Source organism: Panicum virgatum, chromosome 4N (genome assembly GCF_016808335.1).
Source record: "Panicum virgatum strain AP13 chromosome 4N, P.virgatum_v5, whole genome shotgun sequence".
Taxonomy (NCBI): domain Eukaryota; kingdom Viridiplantae; phylum Streptophyta; class Magnoliopsida; order Poales; family Poaceae; genus Panicum; species Panicum virgatum.
Window position 1 is genome coordinate 46,295,191 of NC_053148.1, and position 18,197 is coordinate 46,313,387.

General features: G+C 44.2%; 1 protein-coding gene and 1 long non-coding RNA gene across 5 annotated transcripts; both read right to left on the reverse strand.

The window, feature by feature from the left end:
* Positions 1 to 271: 271 nt before the first annotated feature.
* LOC120670948 lies at positions 272 to 921 on the reverse strand. Its single transcript, XR_005673454.1, has 2 exons — positions 816 to 921; positions 272 to 735 (listed from the first exon to the last, which is right to left on the reverse strand). It is a non-coding gene; the product is annotated as an uncharacterized LOC120670948 (long non-coding RNA).
* A 12,436-nt stretch (positions 922 to 13,357) lies between these two features.
* LOC120668441 (INO80 complex subunit C-like) lies at positions 13,358 to 16,950 on the reverse strand. 4 transcript variants are annotated; one of them, XM_039948152.1, is made up of 4 exons: positions 16,618 to 16,950; positions 16,286 to 16,480; positions 15,399 to 15,466; positions 13,358 to 13,779 (listed from the first exon to the last, which is right to left on the reverse strand). In XM_039948152.1, exons 2-4 carry the CDS (start codon positions 16,458 to 16,460, stop codon positions 13,669 to 13,671), a joined length of 354 nt encoding a protein of 117 aa, XP_039804086.1. In that variant the 5' UTR covers positions 16,461 to 16,480; positions 16,618 to 16,950; the 3' UTR covers positions 13,358 to 13,668. The 4 variants fall into 4 exon arrangements, with proteins under 4 accessions (XP_039804086.1, XP_039804085.1, XP_039804083.1 ...); XM_039948151.1 differs by having other exon boundaries at positions 13,358 to 13,774; positions 16,286 to 16,492; positions 16,618 to 16,948; XM_039948149.1 differs by having other exon boundaries at positions 13,358 to 13,774; positions 16,618 to 16,941.
* Positions 16,951 to 18,197: the final 1,247 nt, after the last annotated feature.

Below are 18,197 nucleotides of genomic sequence, written 5' to 3' on the forward strand. Positions count from 1 at the left end.
CGGATATACCACACACACACACATGCAGTGGCTACAAAAACAGTGTTCCTGAAGGGAACCCCTCACCCACACCAGTCCTCCCCTCCTGATCCATGGGTGGGCCCCCGTGGCAAAGGGGGCCGGGCCCACCAGTGCTGTCCTTGGGGGCAATCAAATCCTAGATGCGAGAGCAGGGGGAGGAGTGCATCATGCATGTGGTGGTGGGAAAAAAGCATGACATGACCATTTTTCTGTGATGGGAAAATGAGCTGAAAAAGAGAGGGAGGAACAGTGTTCAGAAGGAGTCAAGAAAGGCATCCAATGATCCCTAGATGGCCTTGCTATTTCTCTCCCCCATCAATTTATAGCAGAAGGATAACCTTTTTCCCAATGTGACTGAACAAAATAAACAAAGATAACATTGTGAGATTAGGTATCATGATTTGGGGGGATAAAGCACTGGGGCAGTAGCCTGAAATAGCTACTCTACTAGCAGATTGTTAATTAGGCCTAGGTGGTCTCAATGGCACTTGCATCCATCATTACCAAATTCAGCATGAGATGCAACCACTTTATGTCAAGGCTTGTTTGCTCTCAGCACAAAAGCACCATTCATCAACAAGTTCCTTCGAATTTTCTCAATCCCTGATCGATCAGACAAACATGGTGAAGTGCCAACACTGCTTTTCTCTCCCAGCGCAAGCATTTGGATCGGAGCAAAGCAATTGATACACAAACATCGGAGAGTGACAGGACCTGATGACCATGTGCAATGTGTTAAGCAGATAAGAAGAATGTAATAATGCAGATTTCTTCTTCTAAGTAAGGTACCTTACCAAGATTCATTTCACCTGGCGTGGAAAAGTTGTAGAACATACAGCCACATGCTTGCACACTTGCAGCATGGGAAGCTTCACCTCACTTCACCGGTCTGAAGAGAAGTTCAGATCTGGTCAGCCAAACAAATAGCCCAGCTAGCACCTAAAATTCTCGCTCTGAGGGAGCTGGCTCCATCATTGCAAGCTACAAAACAAACATGCATGGGCCAGTGCCCAATAAACGCTTTAGCCAATAATCAATCCAGCAGCAAGCACATTCACAGGCGCGCATGTTTCTGTCCATGAACAGTAACACCAGTCCTGTTCCAGGTTATAGACTCAATAACCATTTGTTATATCCTTATGTGGCTAATCAGACACAGTGCTTGCATCCAGGACAGACTACAGAGTGCCACTTAATGAGACACCTAATCCTCTGAAAGCAACAAAAGTGGGTCAAACGAGTTGATTAATACATACTACTATATTATTCCAGTGCAGGACATTCTGAATCAAAAGCCTTGTGTAGCAGCACTGCTCCATGTACACCCATGCAGTGGAACCCTAATTCTCAGGCATGAACAGTGCAGGGGTCCAACTAATCATGGTGTAATCTGAAGTGACACCACAGCTTAAATTTTATTATAACACATATTGCGAAAAGGCTGACCTCGATTTGGACCACTCTGTCTCAGGAATGGACTTAAGCTGAAAACAACAACCACATGATCAAGAAAATTATAAAAGCAGCAAATGCTAAAGCACATACAGATTAGCCAGCATTTCCTTGACAGGGACAGTGCCCTAATATCATACACCAGGTGGGCCCGGGCAGGGCTTGGTGATAAACACCAGGGCACAGGTTGCATCATACTACAAGCTAGCTGCAGGAATGCTTATATTAAAAAAAAGCAATTGTTGCCCCTGTTTTGGAGTGGTCTAGAGACAACGGTGATGATTAGGAGGGAATCAGTGTTCCCCATGGGGGTATTAAGTATGGGAGCCTCATGCCGATAAAGACCCTAGCTAGCAAAGCCATGCAAACGCGAGGCAATCGCCCATGCCACATCCTGCCGGCCTGCTTCCTGACGCCACTCCGGGAGGCAAACACGCAGCCTGTCCAAAGCCAGGCTCATTACTATATTGCATCCCTGCTCGCTCAGATCAGTACAATGGCCAAAGTACACTCATTCACACGAGCATGTAAGCTAATGGCTGCTCCATTCTTTTTAACTAGTGGAGAGCACGCATGTACAGTGATGTTCACTGGTTAGATGTGTCTGACAGATTGGAAGGGATGAGATGAACGACAGCTCGCAGGGAGATGCAGGTGCTGTTGGCGTTCTTATCCTTGGCAGGATTAGTATCTATCATGAGTTCATGACCTAGCAAGCACTAACACGATGCCACCACCAACGAGTTATTGGACATGTGATTGAAGTAGCAGCGATCATAATGAAGCGTTTGAAGGTCACCACTCACTCAGCAGAGAGGCCAAGTCGGATCATCTGACCTGACGGATTCGTCAAAGCGGAAGATGGCCAATTAGAGTCAGGAGGGGCCGGGAAGTCGAGCGTGCGCGGCTGCTGGTAAAAAGGGCCGGATCCAAGGCCGTATTCGCTGATGGACAAGCACGCGATCGAGCGCATTTCACCCGTCGCCGCCGGCGAGCGAGAGGGGGTCAAAAGGGCGCTGAAAAGACGGCGGCCGGCCGGCGACGGTGGCCGATCCGCTTTTCTCTCTCGCAATTCTCTGATGAATCTTTCCTGCAGGAAAAAAAACCACCAAGCGCTTGCATCGACGACCTGCGTATCCGCGGCTCTGAGCGGCACACGATGACACGAGACGACGGCTGTGCATGAGGTGTCGGCGACGTTTCTCGCCGGCAATTCCACGGCGGGGCGGGCCCCGTCCGTCCTCGGTTCTCGTCATGTGTGCGTGTCGTGTCCTCGTGCGGCGGCGTGCAAGAAAGCGCATGGCCCAGGCTCATGTCGGCTTCAGCCTCTGACTCTCCATCGATCCCCCCGTGTGAAGTGTGTGCTCTTGCTGCTGCCGCCGGCACCCATCTCGCTCGTGCGAAGCAGCTAGCGGCAGCATGAATTGCATGGTCCCTGCACACGCTGCGACGCTGCGTTGAGTCGAGTGCGTTCACATCTGCATCTCTGAAGAAACAGAGGGGCGCTGAACTGAGGGTGTGTTTAGTTCATTTTGTATTTTGTATTTTTGTGTTTTTAAAAATAAATTTTTAATATTTGAAGTATTAAATGTAGATTAATCACAAAACTAATTATAGATCTCGTCTGTAAATTACGAGACGAATCTAATGAGACTAACTAATTCATCATTAGAGATTGTTTACTGCAGCATTACTGTAGCAATTTAGTATCTAATCACGTCCTGATTATGCTCATTAGATTCGTCTCGCGATTTACAGTCTATTTGTGTAATGTGATTTATTTTTTTGACTACATTTAGTATACTATACAAGTAATTTATAAAAATTTTGCATTTTGTATTTTGGAATCTAAACAAAATCTGAAGGAAAAGAGGTAGAGGAGGAATGGAGGATCACCGGCGGCACGGCTGACGCAGCATCGGCAGCAGCTTGGCCCGGAGTCCGCCGTACACACAGGTTCTGTTTGGATTGTTCCACCATCCTAGCGCGCATGTTCCTAGAAGAGAATCTCGTATGCATAGTATACTAAATGAAATTTATTTGCAATTTTTTTTCAAAAATGAGTGTAATTTTTGGCGACGAATCTACAGTAATCATCCTCTAATCGCGCGGTCAAAAATCTCATTAGATTCTTCAAAGTCACTAATGCGAGAGTTCTTAAGTTAGTTTTGTAAACTGATTTTGTTTGACATCATAATTAATGATCAAAATTGTTACTATTCTTAACATGGTACAATTGTAGCACAACCAAACAAGGCCACACTCACCCACACGAGGATCACCGGCGAGGCTGGCAGACAAGCGGCCACGCAGGGGCTTAAAGAAAACCCCACTTGAAACCCAAAAGCTAGCGGAGGAAATGCTCAGGGAAATCTGAACACATGCCCGGATCCCGGGCAGGGCCCCGCTGTCCATTGCTCCACACCTCAGCAGTGTGAGCCTGCAGCCATGCAGCAGCAGCATACGAAGGGGCTGTTTAGATCCGACCCCGTAAACACAGTAAATAAAAAAAATATCACATCGAATGTTTCGATACATGCATAAAGTACTAAATAAAGTCTATTTACAAAATTTTTTGCATGGATGGGCTGTAAATCGCGAGACGAATTTAATGAGCCTACTTAAGCCATGATTTACAACAGTAATGCTACAGTAACTATCTGCTAATTATTGATTAATCATAGATTAATTAGTATCATTAGATTCATCTCGCGATTTACAATCCATCTGTGCAAAAAGTTTTATAAATATACTTCATTTAGTACTTCAAATTAGTAAGATTCATTTGTAAAAAATTTTTGCAACGAAACTAAACACGGCCAAAACCAAAGAGGCTTTTCTTTTCTCATTCATTCTGCCCAAGAACCAGGACATCTTTTCCCCATCTCCTTTTTTTTTCTTCCCTTTCTTTATTTGCATTGCCCTACCGACTGTCTGATCAATTGTTTATCTCATTATTTGCATGCTGTGCGATTTCGTGTGCCCCATGCCATGAATATACAATGGCATTGGCATTGGCATGCATGGGTCGATCTTGCTGCCAGTGCTTCAGTTCAGGGCTTCAGGCTGCTGGGGCAGGCTGGACCCGGGAGACGATGACCCTGCTCGCACTGTTCAACTTGAGCTCCGCGATGCTCTGGGCTCTGAGCTCTGACTGCCATCAGCTCGAGCTATCTCGGCCACTACCAGGTGTTAATCACCATAGTTTACAATAACCACGACCATTAGAGTAAATTGGCACGATCAAAACCGAGACCAAAAACTTCTCTGGCAGATTGGCCCGGACCGGTCTGACCGGTATGGGCGACCGGTCTGACCGGTCGAACCCGAGTTGGCGGTTTTAGGCCCACAGCATTTAAATCTCTTCCTCACTCTCACAACAGCACACACACACTCTCTCATGCACGCCAGCTCCCTCTCCCTCACTCTCCCGTGCCTCCCCTCTCTTCCAAACCCTCCCTCTCAAATCCCTCACCCCAAATCGGATTCCAAGGCCGGGGAAGCATCAAATCGGCATGGAGGATCATCAACTCCCTGTGTTCCTTCCTTGAGACGCTTGGATTCAAGTTCTTGGTGTTAGGGAGGGCTCACTTCAAGGTAAACAAGGGTTTGGCTCGATCCCTCGTTCTAGATGGTTGTAATCGATTCCCTCCGGTCAAATACATCCTAATGTATCCCTGAACTAGATCCTAGAAGGGTTTTAGAATTTGTGGACGATTTTCGCCGCGTCATGGATTCTAGCTTTTGTACTGGTTGGGGACCGGTCTGACAGGTCGGAGGGACCGGTCTGACCGGTGATGCGGCTGGGTTAGTATGACCGGTCTGACCGGTGAGGTGTTGGCTGAGAAGGTGCAGGTCGGGGTAGTTGGTACAATTGGTTAGAAATTATTTTGGCTATTAGTTACTTATAATTTTTATAACTCATGCATGCATTCTCATGTCATATGCATATGCATACGTGTAGCAGCCGCGGCGGAGGAGGTCGTATACGAGGTGGTTGCTGTGACATCTCAGAGTTTTATCATGCTAAGCAAGAAATATTAAGTGTGGTTTGATGCTAAATAAACAAGAGAAAGTTAAATTATGCATCTCTTTTTTTGAAAATAACATATGTGTGTATGTGTGTTTGTGTGCATAGGTCAGGGACCTCAAATAACTTTCACACCAATTCAATTAGGCATATGAAAATAAATAGACATGTTCACCATGAAAAGATTAATCAATGTCTAGTTGAACTCTAGGGGTACAATTGATGAAAATCGCATGAAATGATAAGTTGTTTGTTTTGTAGTTTTCGAAAATTTAAAATGACTTTTAAACCTTTGCTCGTTTAAACTTTTTCCTGAAATAAGAGTGGTAGGTTTTTAAATTCTCTACAACTTTCGTATTCGAAGTTTTCTATGTTTCAAAAGGAATTTTTGAGAAAAATTTGAATTTGAATCAGTCAAACTCCTTTTCTCTCTCTCTCTACCCTCTCTGTTCTCTCTTCCCTCCCCTGTTTTCTGCCGAGCCGAGGTCGCCGTCGAGTTAAGGCCGCCGGCCACGCGCCGTGCTCTCCCCGCGCCCCGTCCTTGGCTCCTCCGCGAAGCCTCTCGGCCTCTCCACGCGGCGCCATCTCCTTGCACGCACGCCGAGGACTGCCGTCGGCGTGCCACGGCGACGAACGAGCCGAGCAGTGCCGTGCACCTTTTGCCCAACCCGCTCGCGCCCTCGCCTGGCTCTTTCCCCTCCCCTTGCTGCGCAAACGGGTCTCCTTCCTCCCCCTCTACTCCCCTCCCTGCTCCACGCGCCGAGCCGAGCCCTCCGCGGCGACCAGAGCCGCCGCCGCCTGCCATTTGCGCCGCCGCACCCTAGGCTCCCGCGGAGCTCCCTCCTCCGGCCTTCCTCGCGCCCATCCAACCCCGCAGCTAGCACCCCCACCCTCCGTTGGTGCTCCTTGACCCACTCGCCGACGCCCAAGCCCACCGGAACGCCGCCGCCGCAAGCCCAGTATACCGCCGGCCGCCTCTCTCCGCGGCGCCGCCCGCTCCGGTCATCCCAGCCCCAACCGAGGCCATCCCGAGGTAGAGCTCGCTCTCCTCTTGCTTTTCCCCCACCGGGCCCTCGCCGCCGACGACCCCAAGCGCCGGAATCCGGCCGCCCGAAGCTCCCCTGTTTCAAACCCCAGCCAAGGACCTCGGGTTGAAATTCAAGAAAGTCCAGGGGGTTGTTTGAATAGACTGTGACTCAGATGAATAGTGCTGTAGGGACTCCTTTGTAATTTTTAGCTGTAAACTTTGAAATTCAATAGAAATTCGTAGAAAATTCGTAAAATAGAAAATCCAGTTGTTCTGGAATCCTTATGAAAATCTCTATGCAGTAGAATCATAATATGATGGTTGTTAGTTGAAACTTTTTGCTGGAAAATTAGATTTATGTTACTAGGTGTATAAAGGCTAGTTGTTTATTCTTTTTTTTTATTTATTTCTTGAAGCCTTGTTATGCTCTGAAATTTTTATGGTGGTTTGTTCATGTGACACTAGTGTTGCTATAAAAATTGTTTGGTCAGTTCTCATGTGTAGCTAATTCTTTGATTTAATCATTGTTTAGTATACTTTAATTATGATAAATAGTTTACTTTGATAATAAATCATGAAAATATTTTTGAGTTTTACTTTTACATAGTTTAGCTGGTTCGTGAAGTTTGAACCCAAGTTCATGACTAGAACAGGATCTAAAAATTAATCTTGTTGAACTGATGTAGGTTTTGTTTATTTTCTCCTATTTAGTTATGTGCATAATAAATCCTGAAAAATTCACAGTAGCTAATTCATCCCTCTTTAGACCTACTGTTAAAGTTTTAGTTTCTTTTATACTCTAGTCTAACCTGTGTAATTCAATCTTGTTCTAGGAGTTGTCTGATTACATGAATTGTTCTGGTTATTTGGCTATAGGTTTTGGGATGAATTTTGCAGGATAGCTAGTTCTGTGTACCTTCTGTTTGAAGTAATTTTTGTTGAATTGATTACTTTATGTGTGTGGATTTGTTGATTTATTAACCAACCATGCTTTAATTGCCATATGAAACTACTCCCATTTGTTTAGGAAGTTAGTATAGCTTTCTTGTGCTGTTGATCATGATGTCTTGTGTAGTTAGATATGTTGAGTTACTACTCTATAAACGATTGCCCAGTAAAATATGAATGAAAGTGTTTCACTCTTTAACTTCGGGTTTTGTTTGCTTTACACCTTTATTGTGAAATAATTCATAAATTCTTACCATCACAACGACTTACCCATGTGCATTGCATCTCGTATAGATACTACTACTCTCGCTGACGGAACTTATGAGCTGGTGCCCGAGTCCGAGAGTGAGCAGCGCGAAGCTCAAGTTAATCTAACTGAAGCTACGCAAGACCCGAACCCGTTTTCGGAAGAGCCCAGATCCAGTTACGCCCAGGAAGGCAAGCCCCGGAGCATATACCTCTATTTTAAATTATGCAACTTATTATTGTTCCTATCTACTTGTGCATTTAAGTTACAGGAGTTGACTGGAACTTTAGTTGCATGATCCTAGGTACCTATGTTTGAACACTAGTATGTGTAGGCCGCTAGTTGGCTATGCTAATGGTTCGGTAGAAGCCGAGTGATTTCCGGTCACTCGCGAGAATTATAGGAGTTGTATGTTTTCTACATACTGTAACCATAAGACTCACGGGCGGGGCTGTGGTACTTGTGATGCCCCGTCTGTTTAGTGAAAATGATTAAGGCCGCAGTGTGTGGTAGTGGTGGTTAAGCGTTTGAACGTACTAATCACATGCAGAGAATATGGTAATCGGTAAGCTTAAGTACTGGATTGAACCGCAGCCGGAACATACCTTCCCACCGTCTTGAACTCGTTCACATCTAGCTAATGGCGAGTACAGGGTCGTCGTACTGCTGTACTTGAGGGCGGTGGGCCTGTTCCGTGAAGCGGGAATTGAAGGGAAATGTTGCACGTGTGACTCTGTGAGTAACCACGTGATGTGTGTTTAGGTCTGCCTGGCCAGGTTAACAAATTCGATTCGAATCGTCCGCTTCTCACGGTTTGGGACTGCTTACCCTTTTGCCACATAGAGTAAGAAGTGAAAGATGATGATGATGAACATGGTTGATTGGATAACAAAAGATAATTGTTTTCACCATGCATGCTATTGGATAGATGCTCACCTAGAATGGGTAATTGAACTAGAACCTGAAGGCTATAACCTGCAATTAAGGATCTACTCTTTACTGCTTTTCGGCAAAACAAACCCCTCAAGCCAAAAGCCTTACATGTCTAGTTAAAAAGGGCTAAGTATACCCTCAGTCGGGTCAGTCTTGCTGAGTATTAGAATACTCAGCCTTGCTTGTGGCTCATTTTGTTTCAGGAAATACTTTGGAGGACATGTTTGCCAGTTTGACCTGGCCTTGCACTCTCCCGCCTGGTTGGTCTGTGGAGTGGGACACGTTCCCGGCCACCGATGACAAGAACGAGTGATGTCATGAAATGGGCTTCTTCGTGACACCCCTTTCGTCGTTAGTTCTCGTGTTTACTTTCCGCTAAAATAAAAGTCTCTGGTGAACTTCTTATATGTTGGCTTTGAAAAGTACTTTGTAAATTTGGAACTTGGTTTGTAATTCTGCTTTTATGTTAAACTCTGTGGTGAAATATTTTGTGTGGTGTTGTAATCTCTGGACTCGCCTTCGCGTGAGTTATGCTGCTTTGTTCGATCCAGGTTTAGGTGGTTTTATCGGGAATTTACCCGACAGACCTCCGATGTGCTCCGTCTGCTGTGCGTGTTAACCCTAATTGCCTTTGCAACGATGGTTAGCGCACTTTAACCGGTTTATGTCGGGCGGTTCTGCCACAGTTGCGGAGCCACAGGAGCCCCAGGGGCAAGCCCCACAGCAGGAGGGTCGGGAGGAGTCGGCCCAAGGCCCACCTCACCCTAGTATTGAGCAGCAGACGCAAGGCAAGCCCCGTTGCACATCCTACTATTTTACATTATGTCACCTATATATGTCTCTAATAATTGTGCATTAGGTATAGGAATTGTTTGAAACCTTAGTTGCATAATCCCTAGGTTTCCTGGGCCTTTTACTAGTATGAATAGGTCGCTAGCACTGCTATGCTTAATAGGGCTCGATAGAAGTCGAGTGATAATGCTATCACTCGCGAGAGATAGGTTGTTTCTATATTACATTATAAGAGGTACTGTATTCCTGAGGAAAGAGATGTGATGGGAGACCGGATGTGGGAAGGAGTAGCCTCATCCGTGTCGATTAAGGACCGTTCCGTTGTCGCCTGTGCTGATCGGGGATTGAATTGTACTAGCCGCATACCGGGAGTAGGAGGTAGTTGAAACCGGTAAGCCGAGTACTGCTTTGCTTCGAAAGTACAGGAACCCGCACCCAACTCCTGGGGCGAGTCGAGTAGTTGCGGAGAATTGGGATGCATATGTTTATTTTTGGTGGTCTCACGTTGAGCTCGGCTGACCATATGTCGTTGGCCTGGTTCCTGTAGTTCGAGGCGGGGAGGAGAAATGTTGGTGCGTGGGGTCCGACGGGGCCTTTGCGTGCCGTGTTGGTTAGGTTCACCTTGCAAGGTTAAATCGGATCGATTCGCCGTGTCTCGCGGTTATGAAAGCCTTGATCTCTTGGTCACATCGTAGAAAGGAAAATGAGTAGAATGAGAAGTGATGAAATGTGGGTTGATGACATCCAATTAATGTTTTGATTACCTTGATTGTTGTATTTTCGCCAATCAAAGATGATTAGTAATTTTTTTGATAAAATGCGGCTAAAACATTGAAAGTAAGGATATACCTCTAGATGCTATTTCTGCAAAATAACCACCAGCCAAATGTCGTGCATGTCTAGGTATGTGGGCTATGTTATACCCACTGGTCGGGTAAGCCTTGCTGAGTATTAGAATACTCAGGGTTTGTTGCCACATTTATTATTACAGGACACCCGGACGTCGACTTCTGCCTCTGTTGTGTCAAGTTCATCCGCCGGGATGCAGATGGGTGGCAGGTCGAGGAGAGAGACCCTTCCAGTTAGGGCGTTGTCGGGTTGTACACTCGAGGGCTGAGTGATCAGCCTCTCTGTTTTGTGCGGACCGGTCTGACCGGTGGCGTCGGCAGGAAGTGCCGACCGGTCCGACCGGTCGGGTAGGATTAGAACTGGTGGAAGCTAAAGTAGTTGTAGGATCTTTTATATTCGAACTTCAGTCACAACTATTGTAAAGTTTTGTAAATTATCTATGTATTTGAACTCGGTTTGTAAAACTTGTTTTTTCGTCTTCTTGGAGTTTATATTTTCAAGTATTATGCCGTGCTTGTACCATCTGCGCCCACCTTCGCGTGGGACTACCGGTGTTGTTTCGATCGGGCCGTGGGTTGAGAAAGGATCGCCAAATTAAGCCGTTAAGCTAATGCGCCCGATGTGTTCAAATGACGGCCATTACGCTTAATTAGAATTTTAATTTGGCGATTCCGTAACAACATGTGCAGCAAACAGTGAGTGCAGCCGAGACTGTTGCTCCATAAATTTAAAGGAGGAGATGCGCTGGGGCTTGCGCGCGGCAGAACGCGGGGCATGGAGGCCGCAGCAGCAGCCATGGGCATGGCTAGAGCTCTGGGCCGCTAGCTGCGGCTGCGGTGGTGGTGGTGCCGTGTCGTGTGCTCCCATGCGGTCGAGCTGAGCTGCAGAGGCGGTCGCGGAGACGGTGGCAGCCGCGGCAGCGTCAGAACTCAGCAGCAGCTACCACTACCAGCTCCCCGGGTTCAGCCAAAGATTCCATTCAGAGATTCAGGTGCGGAGTAGATCCCTCCCAGTCCCAGCTACTCCATCCATGGCAGACAGACAGCTTGCTCGACCGTGTCGACCTCTCCTGCTTCGCTCTTCCATGGACCATTGCCATGGCATTTTGCCTCGGAACGTTGCTTGCCGACGGTGCTGCATCCGGCAGGTGTTGGTACACTGACAGTAAAGTTGTTGAGGGGGCGGACGAGAACATTTTTCGTGCTGAATGGGCCGCACCACAGCCCGCTTCACCGTTTCCATGCATATCAGGCCCAGAGCGATACGTGGGCCTTCCGAGCATTGGGCCCAGTTTCAACGCGTCAATTTTGAAGCCCACTTTTTCGTTTTTGACAAAGACGACGACGGCGCGTGATTTTCGAGGAAAAACCAGCCCAGCAGATTTTTACAGGCGAACTCGAATGCGGTCCAAAGGATTACGGCCCAGTAAACCATGCGCACGGCCCATTCTTCACGTCACATAAACAGGTGCATCAAAAAAAAAAGAAGGGATAGAGCATGCAACTATCTATATGAACGCAAAATTTGAATCTGGACAAAAACTTGTACAAACTTATACAAAATGAAGGGATAGAGCATGCACGAAAACAAAGAGAAGCTGGCACGTTTGATGCGGTTGCAACTATAACATGTCTTGGATTCTTGACACTCCAAACATGAGGCTTCGCATATTTGACACTACGAAGTATTAAAACATGGGTTTCGCAAAATTGCCCTCCATATCGTTGGCGTATTGATTTCTCGACATAGTGTTGGGGGCACCACTTAGGTATACATATGGCTCACCATTTACTATGCACCCGAGTGCATACCGAGTGCCTCTCTTTTTGGTGCCTCTACCTTTCCAGCTGTTGGTCGAGCGACGTGATCCATCCATTTTTCTCCAACCATTCTAAAAAAGTGTATGTAAAATTGACCTTGAAATAAATATTTTAAATATTCTTTTTGTTGATCAGGGTTCTTTATGATATGTGTTTGTGTCATTTGCATAACAAGCCCTAGAATGCTGAACGAGCGTGGTGATAGAGGATCATGTAGCTTTGCACATCGGACGCGTGTTTGGATATTATATTCTTCAGATTTGACAATGGGATGCCGATCAGATTTTTAGATGATTTTTTACAAACGAATTAATGTTCACTGTATGTACTATTTTCTTGTTTGCTTTTGTCCTTTCCAAACAATTGTAAAATCTGATAGGCAATTAGGTATTCCCTTTCTTATTTATGTCATCAGTTCCGCAGCTGAATTGCGCCTCTTATACACACACAATATGTTGTAGTTTCAAAAATTTTGCATATAACGCTTCTGGCAAGCTCAGGAAATACAAGTCTCATTCGGTACAGGTTTAGAATCATGATCAATATGGAAACTGTGAAAGACATCCCCAGAAAGTCCTCTTAATCACTATAGTATCTTCTACATTGGACTGGAAGATAGGCACACCCGGATGTGCACCCCAGACTCTGGTCAATGGTCATTCATACTTAGGTAAGGTATCGTGCTTTTTTTTTTGTTTACGAAAGGAGGGCGCAAGATGCTAAATGTATCGTGCCGATTGTTCTGAAGTTTCTGTGTGAGTATTTGATTGCCGAGCATCTTGTGAGCAAGAGCGTCCAACATGGAGTGACAAGATATGAAAACTGCCACTACATTATTACTACTTGCACTTGTGATTATCGGCTGTAGTAATGTATACCATCGGCTGCATCATCAAATGTGATTGCATTTGCCTGATTCATTTTCAGAAGTGTGAATTACAGTCTTGAAAAGCTTCCTGTGTCTTTAATCGTTTCAAAATAAAGAAGTTTTGTTATATAAGCGTGCAAGAGGGTCTCAGGTGTTGTCAGAATCGCAAATGTAAATTGGATTGGATGTGGCAAGATTGGAATCATAGAATGTTAACTACAGAAATCATATAACCGCAGATTTCATTTACTAGAATTGTAGAATCAGCCCCACTAAAGCAGGTCGTAAAATGTGAAAACCATACAATAGAATCGAGATTTTGAGAACCATAACCCAGATTGTGGCATTAATATCTTACACAACAAACAAATTAGGTATGAATCGAATATAGCGCATAGATACCACGTCTGGAATGAAACGAATTCGCATACAGCAGAGAAGAACATGCTTATACATCAATTTGTAATCTTCAGTGTGAAAAATACAAAGCAGGATGTAATCACATAGGCAATCCCTGGTATACAAGAGCGAGGAAGAAAGATCCGTTTCAAAGGATCAGGATTCAGAAACAACCTCCTCCGTACACAGTCGATAGTATCCATGTGAGTGGTGCAACATGGTTAGGGCAACAAGACCTACCCGTGTTCAGGGATTGTTATCTCAGTATAACCGCTGCATTTCTCAAGGCCAGATACCTTTGGACGTATTCATCAGGAAGCATCCTGATCTGCTTGAACACCTCTGGATCTGCGTAGCGCAGCTTTGTCCTCGGATCCATATACGGTGCCTGCACTGAGAAATTTAGTTCACTTACCCCTTGGCAGACAAAGAGTAAACAGAGAATGCAGCAGTAGGGAATGTTAAGTTTGATAAAAAAACTTAGCAACGCAAATAAGTTTGTCCAGATTCTTCTTTCTAGAATTCTGTTTCACTAGGGATTCTTGGCTACTGTTTCACCAGAACAGGCTAGGCCACTGCTCATTGGCTAGGACAGGACTGCTTAGCTCAGCCAAATTATCAACATAGATATCAGTGGAGGCCTGAAGATATCCAAGGCACAAACTGTTAAATATCAATGAACTGTAATAAAGCTTCTACATGATGTTATCTAAGGATGTCCAATATACAGGTTATTAACATCATAGGAGGTGAAGCTTATACATTATGTCACTCTACGAGTACTGAGTTGATGCCAAACAAGTTAGTAAAAAAGTCTAGAAAATATGGACAAAATCCTTGCCATTAAACAAAGTGCACTAAAAAATGATGTTGAATAATTTCAACAACTAACTGCAAAATGTCAGAATTCTGATAGTCAAACCAGCAATCAATTACCACTTAAATCTGAAGACATACAAAATACGCACAAAATCTTGTTTCATAAGGGTTCCAACTAGCCACTTATAGATACAGGTCACTTGTATGACATGACTGCCAGGAACCTATAATTGCCTAGTCATTCTAATCTAGCGCTACGAACTCCTAACAGTTTCTAGTCCAGCACTATCATGTACATGTTTTCTTTCTAATGACTTCCACACACAAAAAAAAAAGTAAAACGAAAAGTCATACTGTGTGAGTCCTAATCAGAGGTTTCAAGGTGGAAATACAAGCTCAAAAGAGTATCATAGACAGCCACATTCTCAAAAAACCATCTTCATCTTCACAGCTCCCAAAGAAGAAAATGATACACATTTCCAAAAGATAAAAGACATGCAAGGCTTCTTTAACATAATAGTCCACTGTTCAAAACTCAAAAAGCACCAGTATTGACTAACGTACTGCTAAGGCCAGTCTCAGTGGGAGTGTTATATGAGTGTCATGAACATTAAATTTGCTAACATGTACCAATAGTATGAGGAGAGAGGAGATAATAGTGTCATAAAATATGAGAGGAGTGTCATCACCATGACACTCCACTGGCACAGTTCTCAAGTTTCAGTCTTGGTAACTATGTCGATGACACTCCCACTGAGACTGGCCTAATAGTTTTGTTTTTCTTAGCACTAGCTTCTTATAAGCTACCGATTGGTCTTTCTTCCAACCCAGCTAATTGCACATAATGCAAAGAAAGATCAGCTTTTATGTCCTACAGACAAGTATTAAATAGGTCCCATACGGATAAAACAATTACATATCAAATCACGAGTTAGCACTGCAACAATATAGTAGTATTACAGAAACAGAGAATAGCCGGTATTAGTAGTACTCCTTTACCGCAACAAGTACCACACTGTGTCTAAACGACCCATAATTTAGAATGGAGGGAGTAGTTAGGAACACAATGTGACATTTTGTTTTTCTTCTTCTAATTTGACATTTAGTCGCTGAATATAACCATTTAATGACCTTCTCAGATACGTATCCAAAAAGAAGCCCAAAAGAAGGAACTAACATTAAATTAAACTTACTTCAAAACCTGTTATGTCACAGTATCTCTTTGATGGGTAAATCGATGGGGGCGATTGAATATTCAGATCTGCATAAAAACAAATTGTGTCAACACATGATGTTTGTCTCAAACTACAAAAACCACATATGCAGCATATTTAAGATAACATCAACAATGTAACACTCATCAAAATTTCATACAGGATATCAGAGGCCATATTCTTCAGTATACATGATATTATCTAAAAAACTACAAATGATTAGAATAAAAACCTGTCAATTTTTCTAGTACCATCAAGGACAGTTTGCTGGATTTTTTTTATTTGATACTAAGGACAGTTTGCTGTTGATTTTTCATGTCACGAGCTTTCCAATAAAATACGATGAGGAAGCGACAATTTATATTTGTTCTCAGCATCATTAGGCAACAATTAATTACAAGGTTCCCTCTACAATGGTTTGCAAGAACCTAAAAGTTTCAGTTTACATCAAAGATCTCGGCAATATTAATTATATTGACATTCTAAATAAGAATTGTAATGATGAAATTAACCAAATGCTTTATGCAGCTACTCTAAATACAAATTTCAATATGATATGATACTTCTGCTGTCCAAAACTGTACACGGCTCCAGTTCTGAAGCTCTTGTTCTTTACCAAGACACATGCATCCACCAGCCATGAAGAGCAATAGAGCATGATCTAAACCTCACAAGTTTTACTTAAGGTAAAGTCACCCAAATAAACATGGAGAACGGAGGGAAACACCTAAACGGGAGATTTGCAAAGACAAAGAAAGCAGCAAAGCCTAAGCACGGCCATAGCGCACAAAAATTGAGCAATTATCTACCAGAACTGAGATGGGGTATCCAATCTGAGAAGAAAGGGTGGATCGGACGGGGCTCACAGTTGGGGCGGTCGGGGGGCATGGAGGAGGCATCTGCGGCGTGGAGGAGGTGGCGGAGGTGCTTCCACTGGCGCCCCCGGGACTGGCCCTTGGGGTACTTGTCTGCCGTCTGCACCTTCTTGAAAGGCAGCGACGGCGCCAGCACCATCTCCGTCCTCACAACCTCCAACTCCATCCCAGTACCTAGGATTGAAACTTAGGTATGCCCTGTCAAAATTTCAACATACAATTTGATATTCGGTACAATCTATAAAAATTCCGGACACAATAAAAAAAATTCCACAACCAATTCGGCTAGGGTTAAGGAGGGGAATGGGGAATTGGGGATTTACTTTTGATTTGGCCGGTTGGGGCTGGGGGCGGGCCAGCGGCAGGCGAGCCTCCACTGGGGTCTGGCCGTCTAGGGGCGGGCCGGCGCCGGCGACACTGCAGCAGCCGGCAGGCGGACGGCGGACCAGGGGACCGGCGCGGCGAGCCGGCGGGCGGCGCCTGGTGGCGATCCGTGAGCGGATCCGGCGGGCGGCGGCCGGTGGCGAGCAGCGAGCGGCGCCGCTGGACGCAGTCCTGGCTGGGCGTCTGGGCGAGACGCGACGCCGAGGAGAGGGAGTCGGGGGTGGAGGCGAGGAGGCGGCGATGCGAGCAGGAGGAGTCGGGGGTGCGCAGGCCGATTCCGGGTGGCCGGGTGGGGCTTGGTGGGCCGGATTTTAGATATGCCGGGGCATAACTGGCCCACCCACCGGGTCCGCCTGAGGCGGTTTTTTCTTTTTTATATTTATTAAAAATTAAAATTTCAAAAAGGCAAAAGTCTATTTTACCTCCTCCAACTATCACCAAAATTTGATTTTCCTCCTACAACTATAAAACCGGGTATTTCACCTCCTTCAACTTTTCAAACCGTCCATTTTACCTCCCTCGAGCGGTTTTGACGACTGTTTGCTACAGTAACAGTAGTTTTGTCTTTTTCTTTTTAAAAAAATTTCAGTTGAATCTTTGAAAAATCATAGTAAATCACAAAAAAATCATAAAATAGAAAATCCAATTTTGTTGGACTCCACATGAGTAGATATACGCAGTGAATATATTATATAGTATACTTTAGTACAATTTTTTTACTGTAACTTTAGATATATACTTTTCTGTAATTAATTTATAGCTACAGTTTTCGTCGTCCCATTATGGTGAAATTTTTATGGTGGGCTAATCATTATATGATTGAGCTATAGTAAAAATTTTATGATTATTAGATCATGTATGACTGAGTTATAGATTTATCTATAGATTCGTCTAGATTTTTCTATAGATTTATCTAGTTTATATAGATAAATCTATAGATCAGTCAAATATGATCTAATAATCATAAAATTTTTACTACAGCTCAATCATATAATGATTAGCTCACCATAAAAATTTCACCATAATGGGACGACGAAAACTGTAGCTATAAATTAATTACAGAAAAGTATATATCTAAAGTTACAGTAAAAAAATTGTACTAAAGTATATCATATAATATATTCACTGCGTATATCTACTCATGTGGAGTCCAACAAAATTGGATTTTCTATTTTATGATTTTTTTGTGATTTACTATGATTTTTCAAAGATTCAACTGAATTTTTTTAAAAAAAAAAGACAAAACTACGGTTACTGTAGCAAACAGTCTTCAAAACTGCTCGAGGGAGGTAAAATGGACGGTTTGAAAAGTTGAGGGAGGTGAAATACCCGGTTTTATAGTTGTAGGAGGAAAACCAAACTTTGGTAATAGTTGGAGGAGGTAAAATAGACTTTTGCCTTTCAAAAATATATGTCCGTTTTGAAATATTTCAAAAATATACCCCGGTCACCCTCTCATAGGGCGACAGACCTTAAGCGTAATTTTTTTTTCAAATTCGCAATGAGGTCTCTGAAAAAA